At 40.7% G+C, this 24,275-nt stretch overlaps 2 protein-coding genes across 8 annotated transcripts in view; one reads left to right on the top strand and one right to left on the bottom strand.

The window, feature by feature from the left end:
- Tlk (Tousled-like kinase) overlaps window positions 1-24,275 on the top strand; it is a 262,049-nt gene that overhangs the window by 162,847 nt on the left and 74,927 nt on the right. The gene's annotated exons all lie outside the window — the stretch shown is intronic.
- LOC143372327 (uncharacterized) lies at window positions 5,795-7,186 on the bottom strand. The gene is made up of 2 exons (XM_076818411.1): window positions 6,457-7,186; window positions 5,795-6,344 (listed from the first exon to the last, which is right to left on the bottom strand). Exons 1-2 carry the CDS (start codon window positions 6,560-6,562, stop codon window positions 5,971-5,973), a joined length of 480 nt encoding a protein of 159 aa, XP_076674526.1. The 5' UTR covers window positions 6,563-7,186; the 3' UTR covers window positions 5,795-5,970.

The following is a 24,275-nucleotide window of genomic DNA, read 5'->3' as shown; positions in this document are numbered from 1 at the left end:
AAAATGAGTATACTAAGGTTTTCGATGTAGCTCATTACGAATCTCAAGTCAAAGTGCAAAAAAAAAACAAAATGGCGGGTCCAATATGGCGTCTAACCTGGCGGATGATTTTTATTTCTTTAAATATTAGTTTTCTAGATACAGTACTAACGAATAGAATTTCTCCATAAAAACTTCAAAAAAGTAAAAAAATTACGCCAAGTACATGAAATCAAATAAATCACAAAGAATAGAAGATAATAATAGTTACAAAATAAAAAAATATGTGAAATCAAAATGAGCTGCAAGTACATAAAGGTGCTTTCAGTCAAATACTTAGCGTGGCCAGGCAAAGTATTCTCAGATCATGAATATCCATACCTTCTCTCTCGCGGGCTTTTAGATAAATTTTCCATTTAAAACTCTGACCATATGAGTACATTTTCATTATATTGCGTTTTAACATAATTCCAAGATCATTCATCGACACCTATACCTTTCCCCTCAGAAGCTTTCAGATAATTTGTCAATTTAAAACTTTGAGAATAAGAGTACCCTTTCATTATTTTGCGTTTTTAAATAATTCTTATTTTATTCATCGACACCTTGACCTTACCTGGCCACGCCAAGTATTTGACTGAAAGCACCTTTATGTACTTGCAGCTCATTTTGATTTCACATCTTTTTTTTTATTTCGTAATTCTTATTATCATCTATTTTTTGTGATTTATTTGATTTCATGTACTTGGCGTACACTTACCACTCACTTCTTTTTACAAATATAATTTGCATAGGAAATGACTTCAGATAATTTTCATAATATAATACTATGCCCCAATAATTTTTTTTCGCCTCTAAATTATACATTTTTTCCACATTCATAATAAAGTTCGGCTTTGATTGTATACACATATTTTTTAAAACTCGAAAATAAAATTATACATGAAAACGTGCTGATTTTTATCATTTGCTCGTGCAGCAGGGTTACTTTCTCTTCCGCTTTTGCTTCGATTATCTGTAAATATATAAAAAAAAACACATTTTTAGTTACAACATAACGTAGCACTTATAGAAAAAGAGTGGCATTTTGCTATAGTAAGTGTAGAGACTACAAAATGTTGTCCAAAGGAGGTGAGAGCGAATGGCAGAAAGTCTTGTTGCAGGAAATATTTATTGGTGTTGGAATAAAATAAATTTAGTACGTTTATTGGTCAATTGAAATATTATTAATGGGAAACTAATAAAATTAATGAATTAATGAATAGCGTGGCAACTACTATGGATTTTGAAGTATTAGGAATGTCTTTCACAAAAGATTGAAAAGTATCAAGGGTGATGTGTTTTCAGCGTACTTTCTTCACTAATGTGACTTGCTCTACATTGCAAGCAGTCCGCCATAATTATAGACCAAACGAACTTACCTTAATGAAGTTCGGTCGTAATTATACGATTGCCTCGTTCGAGATGATTACAACGTAGTATCGCTACTTGTCGCCAGTCATCGCCACTTCAGGGCCATAAAAAGAACAAAAGGAACTCTCTGTGCTTCCTCCTACCTAGCCCCATATTTCATCTAGTTCAGAGATACTCTATCGAAATTTCGGGTTGGACTTCGGGGAGGGTTGTAATCATCTCGAACGAGGCAATCGTATAATTACGATCGAACTTCAGTAAGGTAAGTTCGTTTGATCTATAATTATATGTACTTCATGCCTCGTTCTCGAGATTACAACGTAGATGATTAGAGCTTTCTCAAATTTGGATTGTCCCTTCGTTTATCCAATTATAATGCTAATCAAGCAAACAAGATTTATTCAATTATTACAGTCTTTGCAAAGTTACCCTCTTTTTCAACAGTAGGCCGGTTATAAACCTTAGCGAAAACTTTCGAATCGCGCGACCAGCCTGCGTAGGCTCTAATAATGTCGTAGTCCAGTCCTTCTTTAGAAGCTGCGGACGTTGACGCGTGTCGTGTGCTATGCGCAGTAAAAATCTTATCGATTCCACACTCTCTTAATACCGCTTTTATCCAACGGCTTAATGTCTGGGATGTAACCTCCTTATGAGGTCTTTTATACGATAAGAATAGTTTCGCTTTGCTACCTCTAATATTCTTAATCACCCCTAGGTACCTTATCAACGTTTTCGCGACACAGAGACCTGGTTTCTCCTTGAAAAAAGGTAAATTTAACAGAGGCTGAAGAGATCCAGGCCTAGAGGTCTTTATTAAGTCCTCTAATCTAATCTCTACTGATTCTCGCAATATCGAAATGCAGGCAATCCTCATTAAGGTCTGCGGACACATATCCGTTCCGTATCAGTTCCGTATCCGTTCCGTGTCCGTGCGGTGTCCCTAATTTCACTGACAACTGTGTAGGAGGCTCGCTCTGGCCCGGTCGGTCCCAATTCAGCCGTTTCTGCAAGCCTGCTGTACAGTTCTTTCAGTCAGTAGGTGACAAAAGTATTCGTACATCCTTCAAAACAGAATAACATTTTTAAAAATGGTCAAAACGACGTGATTTTTTTTTAGAAGCTAGAAGTATTAGTTTCGTAAGTAGGTGGCGTGTTTCGTCGTTTTGAAAAACATCGCAATTGGTCGGAATAGCGAAGAAAATAATGAAGGTCGCTTTTTCCACTTTGTTTCTATGCCTGCTAAATCCCGTGATTGAGTTGAACTCGTTCAGGTTTGTTAATTTTGCACCTTGAGTGCCGACTAGAAGGGCCACCCTCAAATAGGGACAATGGTCAAGTAGATTTTCAAAACTGTTTATTTTAACACAAACTTAATGTAGAATTTAACAATATGAGATGTTGAAAGAAAACTGTGGAATTCGTCTGATACAATTTAAAGACGAATGGCGTCTATGTTACAAGAGTTCTGTCTATATCCAACGAAAACTAATTGACTTCTGCCCGTGGTTTTGTCGCCGAGTTTCCTCCAAGGCCCTCAACCCTCCTTCCCGGTCTGGAAAAATGGGCCTTACCCAATCAGCGGTCTGCGACTTCGCAACCTCTTCCATGGCGCCTTCTTAGGGTGGGATGCGTTGGCGTTGGCCTCCTCTGCATGATGGTCTTGACTCGGCAACGCGTGGGAAAAACCGCAAGCCTTGACGTCACGGCGATCCATTAACCGATGAAAACCGTTGAACGGTCGGACCCATGGTGGGCCCTCAAGAACCCGATCCTCATCGTCTGGGATGCGTCAACTCGCCGTATTCCAAACCGACAGCCCGAGTCAAGGACTATTTATTCTAACAGAGTTATGTTTTCCGCATCTCCTTTAGAGTTGCGGATGGGAATGGTTTTCGACTGAACAAATGATACAATCGACGTGGACTGGATAATGTACGGCTCAACAATGCCTGTAATGAAAATTTAAAAATCCCTTAAGTAGGTAGATTTAAGTAAGTTTTACTCCAATGCTGGTACATAGCAAAACATCTGGTTTCCTGTAAATGGGTGCTTTCCTCGACATCAGCAATCCACTGCTAATTATAATGTAAAAGTACATTTTAATCTATACAATCTAATCCGCACGCTATTGTATTATAAAATTACACGCAATAATTCGCGACGAGGGCCAACCTACTTCGCGTAGGGACCCAGGAACAGGTAGTTTGCGCGCGCGGGGTCCCTTCAAATTCCTTATCGCTCGAGTAGGGTAAACTGGGGTAAGTCCGTGATAGTTTTAGAATTTGACTATTAACTGCTAATATTTACATATTCTCAAAGTGTGTCTTGGATATAATGATAGATCAGACATCAAATAAACACATAATAGGTTAACTGAAATTTACTACGTATAGTTTATTGAACATGTACAAAATTAAGTTGTCATGACGTACTCCGGTTACTGCGTGATAGCTCTGGTAACTCCGTGATAGTTCTCGCTAGCCCGTGATATGGCCATCAGCTACTTTTTTTATATTATTTTATATTATTTTACATTAGTTTATTTTTATATAATTGTTATTCAATGATTGGATTGACGCATAGGAGACCGAGTAAATATCTGAGTTTCAACACCGTAGCCTATGGTAGCAAAAGATGTTGAAGAACAGGATGCTGAAGTTGGTGACATTACCTTTCCCCTGGGATCATTCCTTGGTGGAACTCGTTCTTTATTTGAATGGGGGAGTTGCAGAATAGTTTAATGTTTCCTGAGCATTAGGTTCTTCATATGCCTGTGATCGCTCCGTAACAAGAGATGGAGTTATAGCTTCATCTGTAATAGCAGCTTTGTTTATTGGAAAGATTCCCATCTTCCGAAAACTGCTTATTATTATGCTCGGAATGAAAGTAGATAGCCAGGCTGGAGTGAGCAAACTATTAAAATCAAATCTATTGGCTTTCTCTCCAGGATGCGAGTGCATATATTCGTCCAGTTCCTTCCTCCAATGGCTCTTTACATGCTGAGACGCAAGGAAACATGGTATCTGGTATTTGCCATCAGAATTTCTCGAACAGCACAATCAGAAGTGCAGACTCGGACGCACGAAAAATAAGAATTTAGTCATTTTTCATAAGCAAAATAACACTGATGCCTTATTGTATGATAATTTCAAGAGTAAGACTTGTTAAAGTGTCACTTTACCATCACATACTTGCAGTTTGAATTTATCTTCTAAAGCACATATAATACATAAACACGCGATCGTTCACAAACAGCACGAAAAATTTCACGAATAATGCGCTGCCGGAACAAAATGCTCTCTCACTGTATCACACTAACTTCAATTGACTGATTATTTTACCACAACATAAACTAGAAGATCAGCATTGTCTGTTAGTTTCTGTTCCATCTAAATTGAATCAGTCAATTTCGAGTTACAGGTAAATGAAAAAGTATCACGGCGTGACCTGTACCACGAGCTTACCCGAGTTACACGCGCGCGAATATCAAACCAGAAGGACGCCTGACGATTGGGTGCAAGAAATGGTTGGCCATAGGGATGTCATTATATTAGGACTAATCGGACGTGCGTTCCTTGTAGACGCGCAGTGTCCACCTCTTCATAGTAATATCTCCCCCTATGGCCCATCTTTTCTTGTAACCAATACGTCGCGCATCCTTTTGTTTTGATACTCGAGCGCGTGTATTTTTATATACTCTAAGCGATAAGGGATCCATCCCCAATTTGAACTACCCCTTTTGTTCCTATGTCCCTCCAGCAAGTGTATTGGTGCTCATCGCGAGTAATTTAGACACAGTTTATTGTAAAGGCATTAATAGCCAACGCCTCGGGATCCCTTTGCCAAGAGCAGTAAATCTTGCATTTCCTGTTACATCTAGTTGCAAATAGATCGATCTTTGGTATGCCAAATCTCCTAACAATCGCTTGGAAAATTTCATCATTTAGTTCCCATTCTGTATCTAAATTTGTTATTCGTAATTCTTCGTCGGCCTCTACATTATTTTTTTAAGAAATATACATTGCGAATACCCATATTGTTCTTTGTTCACACCAATTTCATAATTCTTTGGTAACCCCATTTAGTTCGGGAAAACGAATTATTCCCATCTTATTTATATAGGCTATCGCCGTCGTGTTATCAATGCGCAATAGAATCTGACACGTGAAATAACTGGCCCTCTTGGGATCCCCAGTGGCAGCGATGACTGGGACCCCTAAGAATCTCAGTCATTCAAGCCTATCGTACGGGTATGAGACTGCACTGCACACTGCTACAGTTTTCCCTATCCGTGGCGCGCCCACGTTATCATTGGCTTTCCAGCTCCCCTTCCGCGCGGCTATGGTAAACATCATAGAGCCCGGGCTCCCAAATGGCTCGAACTGGCCTTCGCTGCCATAAGGCGATCTCTCCACCATTCCAGATCCTCGATAACCTCCTTTGATAGCACCATAAATCTTTCATGATCTCCATTGTTTGCGCTAAGAGCAAGATATTTTTGCCCTTCTAACATCTTATAATGCATCCAGCCATACTTGATAGCCGGACAAGAAGAAACTAAAACACCAACTAGGTGTGCTAGGTCAACATCGAAAGTAAGCTTTCTTTTAATTCCTTCGGCAAAGCCATAACCGTCCAATTTGTCACCCGCGAAGCTACATCGGCATCGAGCTTTAACTCGGCCTGTTTATTCGCTGCCGGATCATCACCCAACAATTTAATTCTTTCCTCATCTAACACAAACTGTTCCTCTGCCGGCTTGTCAGGGACCTCCACCTTGTCCTGTGAAGTTGCGGCAATTCCACTTAGGTTATGCGAAATTAATTGCGAGTCGCCCCCTGCCACTGCAACCTCAGACTGTTTGTCTGCGTTCTGCACGGAGCGCTCTCCGTCGCTCTCTATATTTTGTTCATGCATCATAACCTGAGTGACGTTTTCTTCCTGACTATCGCCTGAGTGAAGAAATCCGAAAATAATGACTACCCACCTCTAGGGAAAGGGTTTGTCCAATGTACGGATTATGTTTCATCTTAAAATGAACTCTCCGCCCGTTCTACAACTCACCCTGAACAGCTAGGCGTTCTGACGCCTCCTGCATCGCGCTGCCGCCATCTCTTTTCGCCTCGATTTTTCCTTCTAATTTCCGTATCTTCGCAAAAGTTTCCTCCATATACCTATTATTTTCCCTGTCTCGCGCGAGGAACGCTTATGCTTGTGAGACTTCTTGTCGCGAGCCATTCTTCACAAGGATTTCCTAATATCAAAAGAAACGAACAACTCCAACACCTATCAAAATGGACATGACTGACGCCCAAAGCGTAATGAAATATGGAGCTAGGTAGGAGGAGGCACAGAGAGTTCCTTTTGTTTTTTTTTATGGCTCTGAAGTGACGACTACTAGCGACAAGTAGCGATACTACGTTGTAATCTCGAGAACGAGGCATGAAGTATAATTTTCTTTTTTTTTAATGCTATGTCTTTTGACAAATTTTGTCGATTTACCTTATTCGACAAATTTCCCGAAATTTGTGTGAAACAAGATGCTCTGTCTAGCTAATCTTCTCCGGACAACCTCCGTTTCTCCAACCTTCATTTCTATCCAAGCCTGTGCGTCCCCTTCATTTCTATAAAGCTTTACATAAAAACTCTAAATTGCTGATATAAAAATATCTGGCAATTTAAATGCAATGCAATTTGTTACAATATATTATTTTGTACATGCATGGTACAAATTTTCAGAAACTTATGCGAAAGAAGATGCTTCTCTGTCGAACCTTCTTCGAACAAGTTCCAAGTCTGTGACTCTTTTTTTTTGAAGAGGGGGAACATGCGTTACGCATACCCCGACAATAAATGTCGGGGTTATGTGGGACTCCCCGTCTGTAAAATAGGCGGGATACCCACTAAAAGCCCCCTCTGGTGGTCTCCACCAGGGGCCCCATGGCGGCGCCCGGAACTTCTGTTGTAGTCCGTCAGGCGCCGCTATCATGAAGATGAGGCCCCACCAACCTCCCCCAATTACATTGAGGGTAACCACCTCGCAGGTGATCAGCCCTATCAAAAGGGATAGGGCTGATCGCCACCATGTACTTTGCTAATAAGTATTTACAAATAAATAAGTAAATAAAACTTACTAGCTAATAAAAACCGAAACAAACGCTGCCCGCTAAAACAAAAAAAAATAGACGGGGAATAAAAGCAGCACGCTAAAAACTCAGTGGGCCCAATAGGCGTCCCACTGAAGTCTGCGACTCTACATAAAATGTCTATTACAAACTTTTGGCGACTTACCTTGTTAATTCAGACAATAATTCAGTTTCCTATGTGGTGTAAAAACTCGCGACATTTCAAATTTGGACAACTTACCTTATTTGACACTTGGTAGGTTATGATTGATTGACACTTGGTAGGTTATACTTCAATAGTATAGGTATACATATATACATATGTACAATGGCAGACGACGATTCTTGCCGACTGCTCCCGAGAGTCGACGAACGAAACATGTGTTAGTTTCTGTTGGTTGAAGGTGTGCGTATAACGTGTATACGTATTATTTGGACGAAATTTGATTGAAGGAAAATCAGAAGAAAAATTTTACCGTTTCCGATTAATCCATGAGACGATATTACGATATCTCTGTCATGCATGGACCGATTTTATCGAATTTGGTCTCATTCGAAAGCTTACATGCAGTTTACATAAGAAAAATGCCTTTAAATTCAGAAAATATTGCCAGCGCGATGAGACATTAATGAATTAAATTTCAGGTAAGGTTGAAATAGCCGGTTTACGAGTTAAAGATACGCGGGAGCGACACTCGACATATACAGGGTGTTGAAACATGTACTTGGTTTCGAGACGCTGCCGCGTCTCTAGATTTCTGCTTAAAAAGTTTAGGCGTAGCGATTCCGCAATTACGTTGGTTTTTGAAGAATTGGATTCTACACATTCCATTATTGAGATTACTTTTTTTATTTCCTCTACCGTCGAAGGGTGAGTTAGAGGGGAATTCATGTTTGAAGCTTGGGAATCTGAGATGCTTGTGAGATTATTTTTTGCAACTAAAGTGAATGTCCCAATTTCTGCTCATGTAAGAGATAACTCGTTATAAAGAAGGTGTAAAAAATTGTATTGTGATCAAAATTTGCAGAGTAATTGATTAATTCTTTAATAATAAATCAACCAATTCAAAAACTATTTAAGGAAGTTATTTCAAGATGCTTAAGTATTAGTAATTTGTAATTAAATACAATGCTCTAAATATCCGTATTTCTGCTCATGAAAAATAGCGATGTACGTATTTCTACTCACCGTTCGTACCAATTTCTGCTCACATAATATGTTGCCTTTTCAGGTTAAAATAAGTTACATCTTTTATGGAGATGTTTTATAACACAACAGTAAAGCATAAAATAATGATAAAGAAAAAATAAAATGCCTTCGAGTAGAAATAGAGGTTAGAGCATATATTGAATTGTGAGGTTATGTTACTAAAATTTTACATCCAGAGCACAATGCGGTATCTGTTTTTGTTATTAAATAAGAAATTTTGCTACAAAAACTATTTTCTGCCCAATTATCGAATATCAATAGCGACGTTGTGCCTTAGCACAACCAGCTAAAACACGGTCAAAAAATCACGAGTCTCTCCTTTTAAAAGTTTTTCGTTGCATATGCTGCACTTTGATTGGCCCCAAGCTCGTGCAACACTCGCGTAAATGTTCAAATAATTTAGAATTATTTTGTTGCAACTATAGTACAAACGTAACGCATATAATAATAAGAAAAATACGAAATGAGCAGAAATGGGGACATGAGCAGAAATTGGGACATTCACCTTATGATGCTGTAAGAAATGTTTGGTTTTGTCTAGGGTAAGTCCGGGTGAGATAGTCATATTTTCGTTTGGAGCCTCCTACAGCCAACCTATTTGAAATATAGCAGCGAAAATGACGTAGAACAAAAGTTCAATCCTTTGTCTACATATCCGTTAATATCAATGAACGAAAAATGATTATTTAATACACAAATTTCAGAAATGGAAAAAAAAGTGCCATTGCCCATCTCTCCCTTAATGTCCGGGAAAGATGGGCATATATACCTTTCAGGCTAACAAGTTGTGGATCTTACCTAGTTATCACAGATCCATTCTAGTTTTCGTCCACTTTTGTTTCTGCCCGCTCAAAACTTCTTTAGGCTTTTGCTGTGAGTCGTCTAATCCGCATGTTTGACACATAGTGTCAAACGCTGTACAATTTTCATGAGCCCAATAACCACATAACTTACATTTTAACCAGTCTTCTTTTTTTCTTCGTTTCAAAATAATTTTCTCCGCATCCTCTGCAATTATTAATGTCAAAGGCAGACTCTTGAACGAAATCACATTTATTGCCAAATTTTATTTTCTTAGAGGACTTTTGTTGTTTTAATTATTTTTCCGCCTTTGCCCTGTCACTCATTATTCGAGTGTTAATATGTGTTTGTGACGTTAATAATTTTCCCAGTTGTTTGACGCGATTCCCTGAGTAGGGAAGTTTTGAGCGGCACAGGAACGATATCTTCCAAAACTTGGGTTGGCGTACGTTCTTCATCAATTTCAGCAGCAAGACCCGTGGTACTTGGTTGATTCAAGTGTACATTCTGTTTCAAATTAGTAAAGACCATATTAGATGGACCGGGATCATTGCGAGGACCATTCTAGGTTATACCTACAAAACCAGCCTGCAAAATATCTGAAATTATATAATATTCACCATCTCTCCCTTAAAGCCCTGATAAGATGATCATTCCCATTTCACTTAGACTAACAAACGGAACCCTGAATACTTTACGGTTAAAAACACTGTAAACAATACACTATCGAAAATACATCTTGAGAACTAAAAATATTCAACATAAATAACACAAACAAGGTGGCCAAAATATAGATCAAACATTTTGAAGCACTAGCTTAAATTTCACGGTGGATTTACAAACCTTTAAAAACGTTCTATTCCAACAGTTTTAACTAAGAATGTTGCTTGTCTATAACACTTTGTACCCATGTAGGTTTTGGTATTACCGGTGGAGGTAAATGATGAGGAGACAATACCTTCCACTCTCATGCGGACCTACTACCGCACACGTGTTCGGGATGGGAAGGACAAACAGAAGATGCACGTTGGTGTAACCAAAGGGGTTTTATTGCAGTCGCGTGCAACCACTGGATATGCACGCGAAATTGCTCGACATCGAGCTAAACCGACCAAACAGGTGGGGTCGTATATTGAACACAACAATGCCCAACGGGCGAAAGCCAACAAAATGGCAAAATGCCCAACGGGCGAAAGCCAACGAAGTGGCAGTGTCGCAGTTATGCGACCGAACGTATCGCTGAACACGTGGTAGCACGTTGTATCGAACGTTCTGGAAACAGACGTTTCCAAAGGCTAGTCAGAACAGACTGGGGTGAACCTGCATGGCGACGCACGCACGAACTGCCAGATCCCCACTCCTGCACAGTACGCAAGGAGGGGGCAGCTCATTCCCCACACCCACGTGGACGCAGCGCCATCTAGCGTTTCCTTCTAAGAAATACTGCCACTGTCCATCTCTCCCGTATGACCATCTCACCCTGACTTACCCTAATTGTTTGTCGCTAGTATTTTCTTTTCTTTACCCGCTCTAAGTTGAATTTTTTTAATTATGTTTTCTTTGCTATAATTCTTTAATGTTTAAGCAACCTCTATACAAGGCAGGGAGTCGTAATTACCACAACTAACACAAAAGGGGCGCGATTCCGCGTCTTTATATGTCATGTTTGTGGATAAGGTGAGGGGACCCTCTTCTGGGTTGTACGGAACGTTACATTTTACACATCAGTACCCTAAATTACGATTTACCGCGACATGTCCGATACGTTGACATCTTTTACATTGAATTCTGTCATTCTTCAATATCTTTTCCCATGATATAAGGGAATGCTTTATTTTACTGTTCGTGGATAATTGAACTGAATAAATTGGCAGATTCCTGCCTTCTTTTAGAGAGCTGTTTGTTTGGAATTTATGTACAGAAAAGAATTTTATGCTGTTTATTTTAATTTTTTGGAGTTTGGCTGAAACCGTTTCTTTGTCGAAACCACCTTCTAGATTTTTTAATAGTATTGAAACTTTTCATCTGGTTTTGGAGTGTATGTAAAAAAAACTCTATTTCGTTCGATTTGAATACTACACAAGTTATCGTGTATAAGGAACAGAAGTGGGCCTAATACAGATCCCTGTGGAACACCACTCCGGGTGCATCGCGGGGAAGAGTACTGAGGGCCACGCGCATTAACGACAACGACCTGCTGACTGCGATCCGTTAGATAGGAGCGAAACCAGTTAAGCGCGGGAGAAGAGAGGCCAATATGATGCAGCTTGGCAATCAACAGGTCGTGATCAAGCGTGTCAAAGGCTTTAGAAAAATCCAGAGACGTGACGACCGTCAGGTGGCGAGAATCCAGCGCACGCAGAATGTTATCAGAAATATGTAGCATAGAAGTCGCGGTACTGAACCCACGTCGAAATCCTGACTGGTGATGCGGAAGGACACCACACTGTTCTACAAAGTGCTGCAGTTGCCCGCAGCATAGCCTCTCGAGAAGTTTCGACAGGAACGGGATTAAGGAAATAGGACGAAGCGAGGTTAATGCCTGAGCATTGGAAGAAACGGTGGTTTTTGAAATAGGATGAACTATTGCATGTTTCCAGATAGAAGGGACTGCACCGGAGGATAAGGATGAGTTAAAGATATGGAGAATCGGATCAAGACAGTGAGGAATACAGTAGAGGACCTTTGTGCCAGAAATATCATTAGGACCAGCTGATGTAAGTTTGATGTCTTCAAGCGCACGATAAAGGTCGTTGAGAGAAAACGGAGAGAAGGAGAAGCTGTTGGCAGTAGAGGAGGAGAGAAATTTAGCAACAAGCTCAGACGGGACGCTGGTCTGAGGGAGTGAGTCAAGGAAGTGGTTGTTTATACGGTTAGGGTCGTGTAGAGGTGTAAAAGAGGAGGGACGTCGTCGGGGAGAGTGCAGACTAGAAAGAGTGATGTGATGCCAGAATTGCCTGGAGGAAGACGGAGCAGTAGCCAGCTGAAGAAACAAGGCCCGTTTTTCTGACCGAATTGCGCGTGTATATAAGTTACGTAGGTTTTTGTAATTCGACCAGTGTAGTGCCCTCTGGGATCTTTTAAATTTAGCCAACGCTTTGTTACGCATCTTAAGAAACCTTTGTACGTTACACGTCATCCACGGCGATGGAGGTTTGGTTACCCGGATTCGTTCAATAGGCGCGAAGCGATCGAAGAGTGAGGATAAGTGCGCATGAAGGAAGTTCGCTTTATCGTCAATAGAGGGAGTGTCGTAAAGAGGAGACCAGTCAATACACTGGAGAGCAGAATTGAACTCGTCGATCGGAATCGCTTTTAAGTTTCTACGTAGCAGATATTGGGGCGAGCGCGACAACGAGGGAAGATCAAGAACAACGTAAGTTAAAGCGTGGTCGCTGATGTGACTAGCATCCAACAAGCCACACGCGACCGGATTAAGATCTCGTGATAACATAATAAGGACAATAAGCGTTGACGATGATTTAATGATACGCGTAGGTTGAGAGATAATTTGTTTGAGAGAAAGAACAGTCATAAAATGGGTTAGGAGCCTAGTGTCCACATTGTTCGGCAAGTTCATATTGACATTAAAATCACCCAGACAGATTAGGTGATCGGCATTGCAGTACGTGTCAAGTAGATAGCTGAGCAGTGCGTCAAGACACCCAATGTGGTAACTTGGAAGGCGATATACTGCCAGAATTAAAACATGAGTACAGTTAAATGTTAATAGAATGCCAGCGATATCAAGAAGCGGATCACAGTTGTACATAATCGGTACACAATGTCATAGCGAAAACTGGTCTTAACGTACACTGCAATACCGCCACCACGGCGGAGTAGATCAGAATGCCTGTCAACGCGTAGTAAGGTGTAACCCGGAATTATCAGGAATGAAGAGAGAATACCCTCGTGCAACCAAGTTTCGGATAAAGCTACGACATCAAAATTGTACTTCGCAAGCAGGTCAACAATATCCGTGGAATGCAAGGTAAGAGACCGTAAATTGAGATGCGCAATCACAAGGTGGTTCGTGTACGCAGATATAATGTTAGTAAGCGATGCGTCGCTCGTTGACAGGACGGTAGAGCCGGCATCGGTTAAAGCTGCAGAAGCAAGAGTAGAGAGCAGTGGTCTGTGCGGGCCGCATGACGTAGACCAGGAGCACAATATCGCAGGAGCCGGCCGTAAGCAGGATCCCGTGCGAATCAGATAGCCAGGCGATGATCGTCATTGCGGATGCGGGAGAGTTGCAGCAGAGTGTGCTGCAGAAATTGTAGAATGATGTGGCCGAAGCTGAAAGGAGTGAGCCTGCAACGAGCCGTCCAGTAGACCAGTAGAAGAGAGCTGAGGCGCAGAGGAGATATCCGGCGTATTGGAGTTATTAGAAACAGTTTGCTGCCCCATCTGTACCATTTGAGCAAACTGCTGCGGCGAGGAATATTTGAACGGCCGCGAATTCTCGTTCGGTTTAACGTAGACAATTCCCCGCTTCATCCACACGTAACTGCAGTGGTGGGTTTTGCCCAAAGCCTTGGCCTCCGCAAGTCTGCGTCTCACCTCTTTAGAGGAGCGTTCGTTGATAAATACAAGCGTCTTCGGCCACGAGGGATGTATATCCGAGGCCCAGAGATCCTTCCGATTCTTCTTGCCCATCAACCACGCGTCCCTTGTGAAGGTAGTTAAAAACCGCAACGTAATGGGCCAAGCCATATTCGGTTTAGTCCTAATTCTGGCCGCGGCAACGCTAGAGATAGTCAGTTGCAGATTTTCGTTCGGCACCTCGGGGATACCCGTGATGATAAGTTCGAAGTCTCTGTTGGCAGCAGCAAGACTGTCAAGACGTCGTGAAATGTCCTGCGACGGAGGAAGCATATCATTAGGAAAGGTCGTGATCTTGTTTTCAAGATTTGATATCCTTTGCTCGTAACAAGAGACTGATGCGAGGCAGAGACGATATTGACACGGTTTTTTAAATCCCCCACAATGACTTTTATTTGGGCGAATTCAACCTGTTAAGTACACAGCTGATACAGTCGGTGAAGTAGCTAGCTGAATACAGCGATTGCCAAAAGATGTCCTTCGTCGTATGTAGGTAAAGTCGATGGAGACAATGACGACACGAGCAGCGATGCAAAAACAGGGGCAAAAACTACGAAACAATAGACGTAACGGCTTAGTAAATTGGATCGAGACGAAGAAAGAAGGAATATAATCACTAAAATTAACACTTTATAATAGCGACAGAGGAGTGAAACGGCGGCTAGCACCTTATGATCACACGACGAACACTTTGTAACAAAATGATTAGCGAAAAGATGGAACCACTGGAAGAAAATACGAATAACAGCGGGAGCGAGATAAACCGTGTGCACCTTGACTGACACTTGACAGCACAAAAATGTATATGTGTTTCGTAAAACGTCCATCTACATATAAAGCCAAAGCATATTTTGCTGTATATTTAATTGAAGCTGATGCTGTTGTTGATGCGAATATTTTTTTTCATCCTTATTGCTCTCTTTGGAGAATCTGCTGTAATAGTTTTGACCATTAAAGCAGCATCCCTTTTTTCGGTCTTTCTGAAACTGGCACTAGCCGGAAATGACAATTCCTGTGAACTATAGTTTTCTACCAAAGCTGAGGTTCTCTGTCTTTTTGTCTCACTATTAACATCATCGAACTTTCATGATGGTCGAACTACTTTTCTGGTAAGTGTAATAGCTACTTTGTTATCCAGCCATTTGTTATATCGCATGCTAAATACTTGTAACGAGCGACTACATTTCTTCCATTTATCAGTAAAATTACTGTTTAAGTTTGCCACGATATTTTTACATGCTGGTAGTGTGGGTCTTCCGCATGTTCACTTAAATATAATTTGTTTAGAACATGAGACAAAACTGCGGAGTTCTTATGTATCATGCCCTGCTTACGCCAAATTTCAAATAGTTCTCTTCTTGATAGGGACATGGCAACTGAAAAAGTGTAATATATTAATTGTTTGCAGACCTTTGCAGTTAACTTTAGTTAAAAAGAAATTAAGATGAACAATAGAAGTAGGGGGGAAAAATACAGCAGATCCACGCTGATCCGTGAATTGCGGGACTTTTACATTCTCAGAAAAACTAGAATCGCTATAATATGTGTAATGAAAATGAAGTTATTGCTACTCGGAGCTTATGGAAAGAATTTTCAAACAAAATACGTTGACATGTTTCCTTACCTTGCGATAATATTTCTACCAAACTATTCCAAACTACACAAAATAAGAATATATTCAGCGATCCGCACAGCAAAACGCACAAACAGATACTGACGCAGGCAGAAAAATATTATACGGGATTATAATATACGGGAAAACCCTTGTGCCAGGGCATTATTTTATGACAAGCAGATAGTCACCGGCTACCTGAGACAAAGCTGAAATAGAAATTTTCCGATACTAACAACATCCAATTTTTCAATTATTCGTCGCTAGGCTTGCTATTTGGCCCACTATGGGATGCATTGTTTACATTGGACAAATGAACAAAGGTCACGAACAGCTCTGATTCTTATCTACTATCCACCTTGCACTTATCGTGGTGAAAAAATTTTTTTAAGCACTTTCAATTTTGAGTTTTGTTCAGCTAGATAGCCCATTTTGACCACTCGCGACGGCTGTTAGCTGCTGATACCAAGTTTAAACTAAATCTTATTTTTGTCTGATATGCGCGTCCGCCATTTGTTTTTGTTGCAATTTTGACATCAGATTTGTAATCAGCGACCTCGAAAACTCCAGGATACCAGATTTAGACCAAATTTTATGTTTTTGTCATATGCGGCCCGCCATTTTGTTTCTTTGCAGTTTTGACCTCAAATTCATAATCAGCGACCTCGAAAACTCCAGGATACCAAGTTTAGACCAAATTGGATGTTTATGAGATATGCGCGTCCGCCATATTGGGTGCGCCATTTTGTGTTTTGCAATTTTTACTTCAGATTCGTAATCAGCGACTTCGAAAACTCATGGATACCGAGTTTAGACCAAATTTGATGTTTTTCTAATATGCGATCCGCCATATTGCGTCCGCCATTTGGTGTTTTGTAATTTTTACCTCAAATTCGTAATCAGTGACCTCGAAAACCTTAGTATACCCATTTTTGTACAAATCAAAGGTCACCTTTATGTTTTGGGTAGGTTTTCTTGATTTTCGACCATGTGTGACGTGGCCATCGAGGATTAGCAAAACCTTGATTGTTGAGGTAGAAGCAACGAAGCTAAGGAAATGCTTCATCCATCTGAGAATCAGTTCACCCACCATACACCCACTATCACTGCACAGCTTCAAGAGCCTGACGGTGCGCCATCAAAATATTTTGCATTGTGATTTTTTCTCGGTATTATTAATACAGGTGGAACGAAATTCCCAGTGGCATTAGCACAGACAACCAATGAAACATGTTCACCACGCTCGGCACTACTTAGAGCACCAACTTGCTTCTTTCCCTTGAGAACAAATACTTTTGTAGGCTTTTGAACGGTGCTAAAACCAGATTCTAATTCTAAGACCAGACTCGTCCATGTTGTAAATCCGGTGTTGTGAAATGATTTCGTCAGTCACCAACTTCTCTATTACATTATTTTAGGCTTTTTGAACGCCCTCGCTCTTGCAGCTGACGTCGGCTCAGGACTTCTCAGTGAGATATTGGGATTACGCTCTCTAATCCCTTTCAGCCAATCCCAACCGACCATTTGACTAGACTTGTCAAATCTGAGGTCCAATCCCATCCTTTCTCCCAGCTGGTAAGCCAATTTTCTTATGTTACTGGTGGTAAACTTAAAAAATCTGCTTTTAAAATAAAGATGGTTCTACTTCTGGGTGAAAGATTGGCTTGAAGCGATCAAGATTTGCGAAATGACAGCGAAGTGTGGCCTGTGGTACATTAAACTTCTTGGATGCCTGAAGCCATCCCATGTGTTCTTCCTTTTGACAGCAATCGTACTTCATTCTGATACGTAGGCGCTGTGGGGTAAGATGACATAGTATGCCATCTTAAAGCGACGTTCAGTATGTCATCTTACCTAAAAGTGAAAGAAAAAATGTATTGCTTTCTAGTGACAAAAACTTTATGACTTCTTTCTCAGCTGTACAGTATACATGATGCATATTAACGCTACTTTACACAAAATTCATCTAATACTTTAAATTCCTTACCTGACGGGTATTTTTTCGTAACAGTACATAAACCAGAACAATTCTTTTTTCGGTCACAGAATCAGACAACTCTCCAGCACATCCAAACGTGCGTGCGCCGGTGTAACGTTTCTAGGCGTGGCGTTGACGCGAGTTACAGGATTTCGGGATAGGCCCGAGTGGCGCGCATTAAAGAAATGAATTTCACGAACCAGAATCTTTCTTAATAGTGTTAATTCACTAAGAACACTGTCTACGTATAACTATTTAACAAAGTTAATGACCTTTTAGTCACTATAAAATGGCGTAAACAATAGTAACGCAAATAATAGTAAATGAATGACGCTTGGTCGATATAGAACGCAAATAATACTAATTGACGTTTGGTCGATATAGAACATAAATAATAATAAATGATATTGGTTGATCTAGGTTGCGACTATTGGAAATGGGTTATGAAATAAAGTGTAAAACAGTATATTCTTTATAAACTCTAGTTTATTTTACTCAGCTCGGAAGGACGTCGTATCGTGCTGAAGGCAAGACTCGAAGTGAAGAGAAAACGCAAAGGCAATTCGAAAAGTCCGTTGTCCACTTAAAAAGGGACAGGCCTGCGTTCTGTCTCTTACCCTTGCAGTTAGAATAAGGATTCCCTAACAGACCCATGGGCCCGCTGGCCTCTGGTTTATTGCTTTTGTCAGCGGTTCTCATACGTAACCAAATTCATTTTTGTGTTACCAACAATCCAACAGCGACTCGTGGTCGGTACAAAGAGAAAGAATACCTATGATCGATATAGCAGGAATTGACCTTAATGGCTAGGCAATGATAGAATTTGATCGGATTGCTTGATCTGGATTTATGAGGAGTTAGAATTTAGTGGTAGAGAGAGAGAGAGTTGTTCCAAATAATTGCTTCCATGGTGCTCAGGCGTTAATTAAAACGATCTGAGATAAATACTTCCACGGTGCTCAGGAGTTGGCTGAAACAACCTGAGATGGAAGATTCACGTTGTCCAGGAGCCGTTTTAGGAGCTACCCAGAATGCTAATTATAAATGCTATTTCAAGACTTGTTCGTTCTCTGAATATCGGAGAGATAATGAATAATGAATCGGTTGATGGGCTGTAGTTATACCCATTTCGGTCTTCGAGCGCGCTCCAATCACGATTTAGACCGATTCGTAGTTGCACATATCGCAAATTTATGTAATCCTATTAGATTCACACTTCTGTCAACTTCTTGTTATGCATAAAGCTGTGCACAAATCTTTAATCCTGATGCGGAGCTTTTTCAGGAATTGGAGCATTTAACCACGCTTCAATGTATAAAAAATGAAAACGATTTCCTTCGGGACAAGTTCCACCAAGGAAAATAATCATTAATTCGAGGAATTCCACATAATCACCTCTTGGTTGCTTCGGCTGTATAGTATTGAAGCAGAAGTTCAATTTTAATTGTATGTCTTGGAGCTTTCCACTAACATAATCGTCTTCTATACCTGACCGAAAACTTGATTGTTTAATTTTTGGCCAAGCTTTTTGAAATTTCTTGAATAATGGTATTTCAGGAGCTGAAGATTTCGATATATTTTCTTCGAACACACTTTTTAAAACAATTTCATACATATGGTGACGACGTGGAAAGTACAATAAATCTCGCCCGACCATTTGCTCTAAAATAACACAAGCACCTTTCAATCGTCCCATATTTGTAGAAGTTGTATCGCTGCAAATCGCTTGTACCGTATCTGTTAGTTGCAAATCTTCTAACATTTCGCATATTGCTAACGCTTGTTCTTTACCAGTAGATTCTACTATCGCAGAAACTTCCAGGAGTTTTTCTTTTTGTTGATATGTAATAATTACATGCAATCTCTCTACCCGTCCTTTGCCAGATAAGCATGGTACCTAGCATTTTTCCATTGCGTACCATGAGGAGCCGGCCATACAAAGCCATTCTCTCCTCCTTTGAGAGGAGGCCCGTCTTCCTGGGCCGTGCAAGGTAGACGGTGTGGTCCTCCGGACCAAGTGGCAAGTCGTCCCTCCCTGCTCGGCCCCGGCCGTTGAAGAGAGGCTCTTGGACCCCGTGGCAGCGTGGGGGAAAAGGATGCGGTCACACTGGGCGGCACGGTCAGCCCTGGGGGAACTCCCGCTCTCCGATTGTTTGTACACTCACTAGCCGCATGACCCGCATTCTTGTCGAATTGTTTTCCGCTGTTCCCTTTCTGTTAAATTTCTATCTGCTCCAATCATTGATCCTGGTCTCCCCTTTTGTCTTTGAGTTAAGGGGGTCGTCTTATGTGGCGGCCGGTTTTTTTTCGCTTTTTGGAGAATTTTTTTTTACGAACCATGAAAACACAATATCGTGGAATGTGTACTATATATTTGTTAACATTTGAACAGTTATTCAGAATGTTTTGAAGTTAAAATATAAGTTGGTCGACGGTTGACATGATTCCGGCAGTCCTGCTCATCTGAAATCAAAAAGTCAAACGGCACATTAATTTGTAGACTTGTGGTTATAGCCGGTATCAGAATGAAGTCAAAATATTGGAAATTTTATGTTTGGCACAGTTTTGAAAATAAAGTTACGATTTTTATCATTTTCTTCGACTTTTTTAGCTTGAAAAAAAGCTATGACAGATATGACAATGATTCTGGTACGGGTTGGAACTATGAATGTACTGAACATACCATCAAAATTTGAGCGAATTCGGTTCGGTAGTTTTTAAGATATCGTGTTAGCCAATTTGAAAAGTGCAATTCCTCTGCCTCTTGGAAGTCCCACAAAGTCGCTTGCTCCTCCCTGATATCAATCCTGGCTTTTTTGCCAAATTACTCGAGCATCGCTCGAACCGGTGAATGCATTGTCGCGATAGTGAGCATAGGCTTCAGCATTGCAGCCAATTTGCAAACCCAATGTATTCATCGTCTTCAAAATTACTTGGAACCCTTCGTCGAAAATAATCACAGCCAATAAGCAGGCAATCTCAACAATCTTTGGGCCAGAATGAAGGTGTTTCGGTGCAAAGGTCCAGATGAGCGAATTGAGCGACTCATTGTTGTTTTGAGTTTCCGCTCCCAAGCATCTGATCAATAGATCTTCTCTTGATAAATCTTCGTAGATTGGTTTGATTACATTCTGCACTTGTTCTGACAATGGCGCCTGGTCGTGATGAAAATCTGTTCCCTGAACTTACACCAACTGTTTTCACCTGCTGGGCAATATTCGTGCTGTGGATTATTATCTGTAGAGTAATTGTGGTAGAATGTTGCCCATATCTCTTTTTTCATCTCTTCAGTGGAATCTGCATGCCTACGAATTGCCAACCCATAATACTTCGTTAACTCGCCTATGACTTTATCAGTTAATTTGCCAGATCTCTTGCGGCCAATCCCTTTATTGTTTTTTTTTTGGCAGTTTGGAGCCGCGACCCCATCCTTCTTTCTACGTGCCCAACACATTCTTTTTTACTGACTGGATATTCTGTTCCGTATGGCTCAGCTTTCAAAATCCTAGTAAAAGTTTTGCTATCACCGTCACCTATGTATGTAACGTATTTCCCACCATATTTAGGTAAGGATCGTGAAAACATTGTGACGATGGCATCAATTTCCATTTTTCCTGAGCTGCCGGTGTGATTTATAGTGCATTCGTCCTTAAAAGAGGCATACCATTCCTCATAACTGATTTGATCACTCTCTTTTTTTATTTTCCACAAGTTGCATGCACCACAGAAACTACTCATTACACACGTATCTAGAACTGTGTTCGAATATTTTCCAATCAATGTAGTGTGGGAGATGGGAATTGGGAAATGATAAAGCTGAATGAAAAACCCACAGTATCTGTTATATTTTGGAGATGTTACTCGGCTACACCTCGTCGCCGGACTGCCTCTCGATCTCTGGACGACGAGTCACGCGCTAAGGACCGGGCGTCCTTATCCAAACAAATGCCGTCATCAAGACGGCGACGCATATCGCGGAGGGCCCGAGGTGTCTATGCCTCGGTGCCCGACTCGACGCCGTAGCGATCCAACCTAGATACATATTCCCACAGTAGAGACACCAAATAAAGATGAAAATCTACGCTTTTTCCACGTGCCGTCTCCAGAAACTGAAAATGCATCTTCTGGCTCTCCGGCTTCTTTATTAAAATCTTTTTCCTGGGCAACAGCTTGGGACAATACAATTTTATAAACGGCAGATGATGCTATGTGAATATTTTCTAAACACCCGTAGTATGCACTTTTACTAATACTTTGACACATATCCATCAAGCCGCAGAAAATATTCAGTCCTTCATGACCTATCCCTAACAATCGCATCACAAAATTGAAGCGACAGTTGATTTCAGCTGCATTTTTAATCATCGGACACGAATTAATCACTAGCGGCGAATCACATTTGCACGTCATAAAATTTTTAAAACTAGCGCCTCGAAAATTTGACGATTCGAAATCCACTTCACCTTTACATTTTTTGCATATTACAGCTGAAGATATAGTAGAAAATACAGTTGCAAATTCCAAGATGCAGTAAGCGAAATTTGAAAAAAATTGTCACGTCGAATTCTTTAGTGTCTAAAAGCTTTTTCGCCGATGTTGAAGTAAAATCCGTACTTTGCTCGGCCGTATACTGATTACCACGAAACGTTCGTTTCTTGGTGCGATCAGTATATGCAGTAGAATATTTACTTCCTTTTTTATCCATCATATTCGTAATATATGTCACTCTCAATACTGTGCGTGAACTGCGCTGCTTGAACACTAAGTCAAGGCTAAGCTAACTGTTACTATTTCTGCTATAGCGTCTCATTCGACAAAGGAATTCAGCGTATAAGCCGAAATATTATAACAAAGTCTCCGGAGCTCTGACCCGGCTCGGCGCATACGGCGTGGCGCTTCGTTCTACGGCTAACTTTCCAACGACGTCGAATATCGCAAAATCCTTTTACTCACATATTCTACAGATGTTATAGGAGCAATTTAGAATTTTTTTGATTTTTTGGACCTATCACACCAGACGACCCCCTTAATAGAAAAAGTTTGTCATTTTCAATATTCATCATGGTTAATGCATCACTATGAGCGATATCAAAAAGATCGTCTACTGAGTGAAGAAATTTTTTACTCTGTTTTGTTGTAGTTCATTTTAGCGTTTTTGAGACCCGTGCAATAGTCGCAAACTTTCATACAACGCTATTAGTTTTGTAATACTATTGTACGATTGTCTTAGGTAGGGGGATACGTGCATTCTCCCAAAACACTTCCACTTCTTTTATTACCATCACGGCACTTGGTCAAGTTTCCAATTTTATTTTTCGCAAATTGTAAAACAATACACGTAAAACTTGTCTATTACTAGGAAGTTTTGAGCTAATAATTTGACTTTCGTCATGCTCCAGCAAATATATTGTATTAGAATTTCTCCTTTCCATTTTCCTAAATTCACTTTCTATTTCAATATGACGACGTTTGCTGTTACTAGCGAAGGTCAGGTACAGGCTTCCTTTATTACTGAGGTAGTTAATGAAAAGAATACACGCTAGAGTCTATTTCATCACACTCCTTTATATCACCGCGAACTAGCGATGCGCGCTGTTTTAACACAGTCCAAGAACCAGATAATATACTTTTACAAGTATATTATATAGTAAATGACTCGACACAGTACCTTAGAGGACTAGTACAAGACTGAGAGCTCGCGTCACCTTTGGGGGGCTGTTTACACAGCCCTCGCACAGGTACGTGTCCCTCAAGCGACGCCGGAAACACGCGGGAAAAATTGACGCGAAAATGCGTGAGCAGCGGAAGTTATCCACTTCCGCACGCCGAAAAGTACCTACCTAGGCGAGTCTGTCTGCCAGATAGGTAACGCGGCGATAGCCTGAGTCATTCCAGCCCACGGTGAAAAACCCGAGAGTACCTACCTACACCAAACGGTACAATTATCCCTTACTGGCGAAGGCGAGCTAGCGACGAAGCCGCTACATTACAATAAAAGGTCATTCGCAGGGAAAAACCAGTGAGGGTCACTAAATGGATGACTGGATTTTGCACCTGGGGTAGCTGGCTTACGTACTGCCGTGACTTAGACGTTGCTTTATATGCTAAGCTTAATTCAAAGATTTTGAGTTTATTGTTGGAAGTAATATACAATTGGGCTATACTTCCGAAAACCGGTCAAACCCGATTGGGCTGAAATTTTGCAAATAGCTTCATTTTGCATAAAAATAACGTTTGCGAGAAGGATTTTTGGCGACTCGAAAATTTTTTTTTTACCATTTCAATGTCATTCTCTATCTTACCGACAGAGCGGAGAATCGGATTCAACAGTTATTCAGTGCATTCTCCTTATTAATCTCCTAAAATCTATAAAACAGAGATCAACTTAGAAAGAGATATCAGCTTGATACTGGGTATTAGTATTGGTTTTGGGTTAGTTTGGGGCGGGGGGCGCGCGCCCGCTCGCGGGCGCGTAAAGCATGGTAGCGAACCGATGTGAGTTTACACGGGGCCAAGCTTCAATGCATTCTCCTTATTAAATTTGACTCAAATTTT

The sequence above is a fragment of the Andrena cerasifolii genome, chromosome 8 (assembly GCF_050908995.1).
Source record: "Andrena cerasifolii isolate SP2316 chromosome 8, iyAndCera1_principal, whole genome shotgun sequence".
In the NCBI taxonomy this organism is placed as follows: domain Eukaryota; kingdom Metazoa; phylum Arthropoda; class Insecta; order Hymenoptera; family Andrenidae; genus Andrena; species Andrena cerasifolii.
Note: the sequence above shows the minus strand (reverse complement) of the source record. Positions and strands in the feature narration are given on the sequence as shown.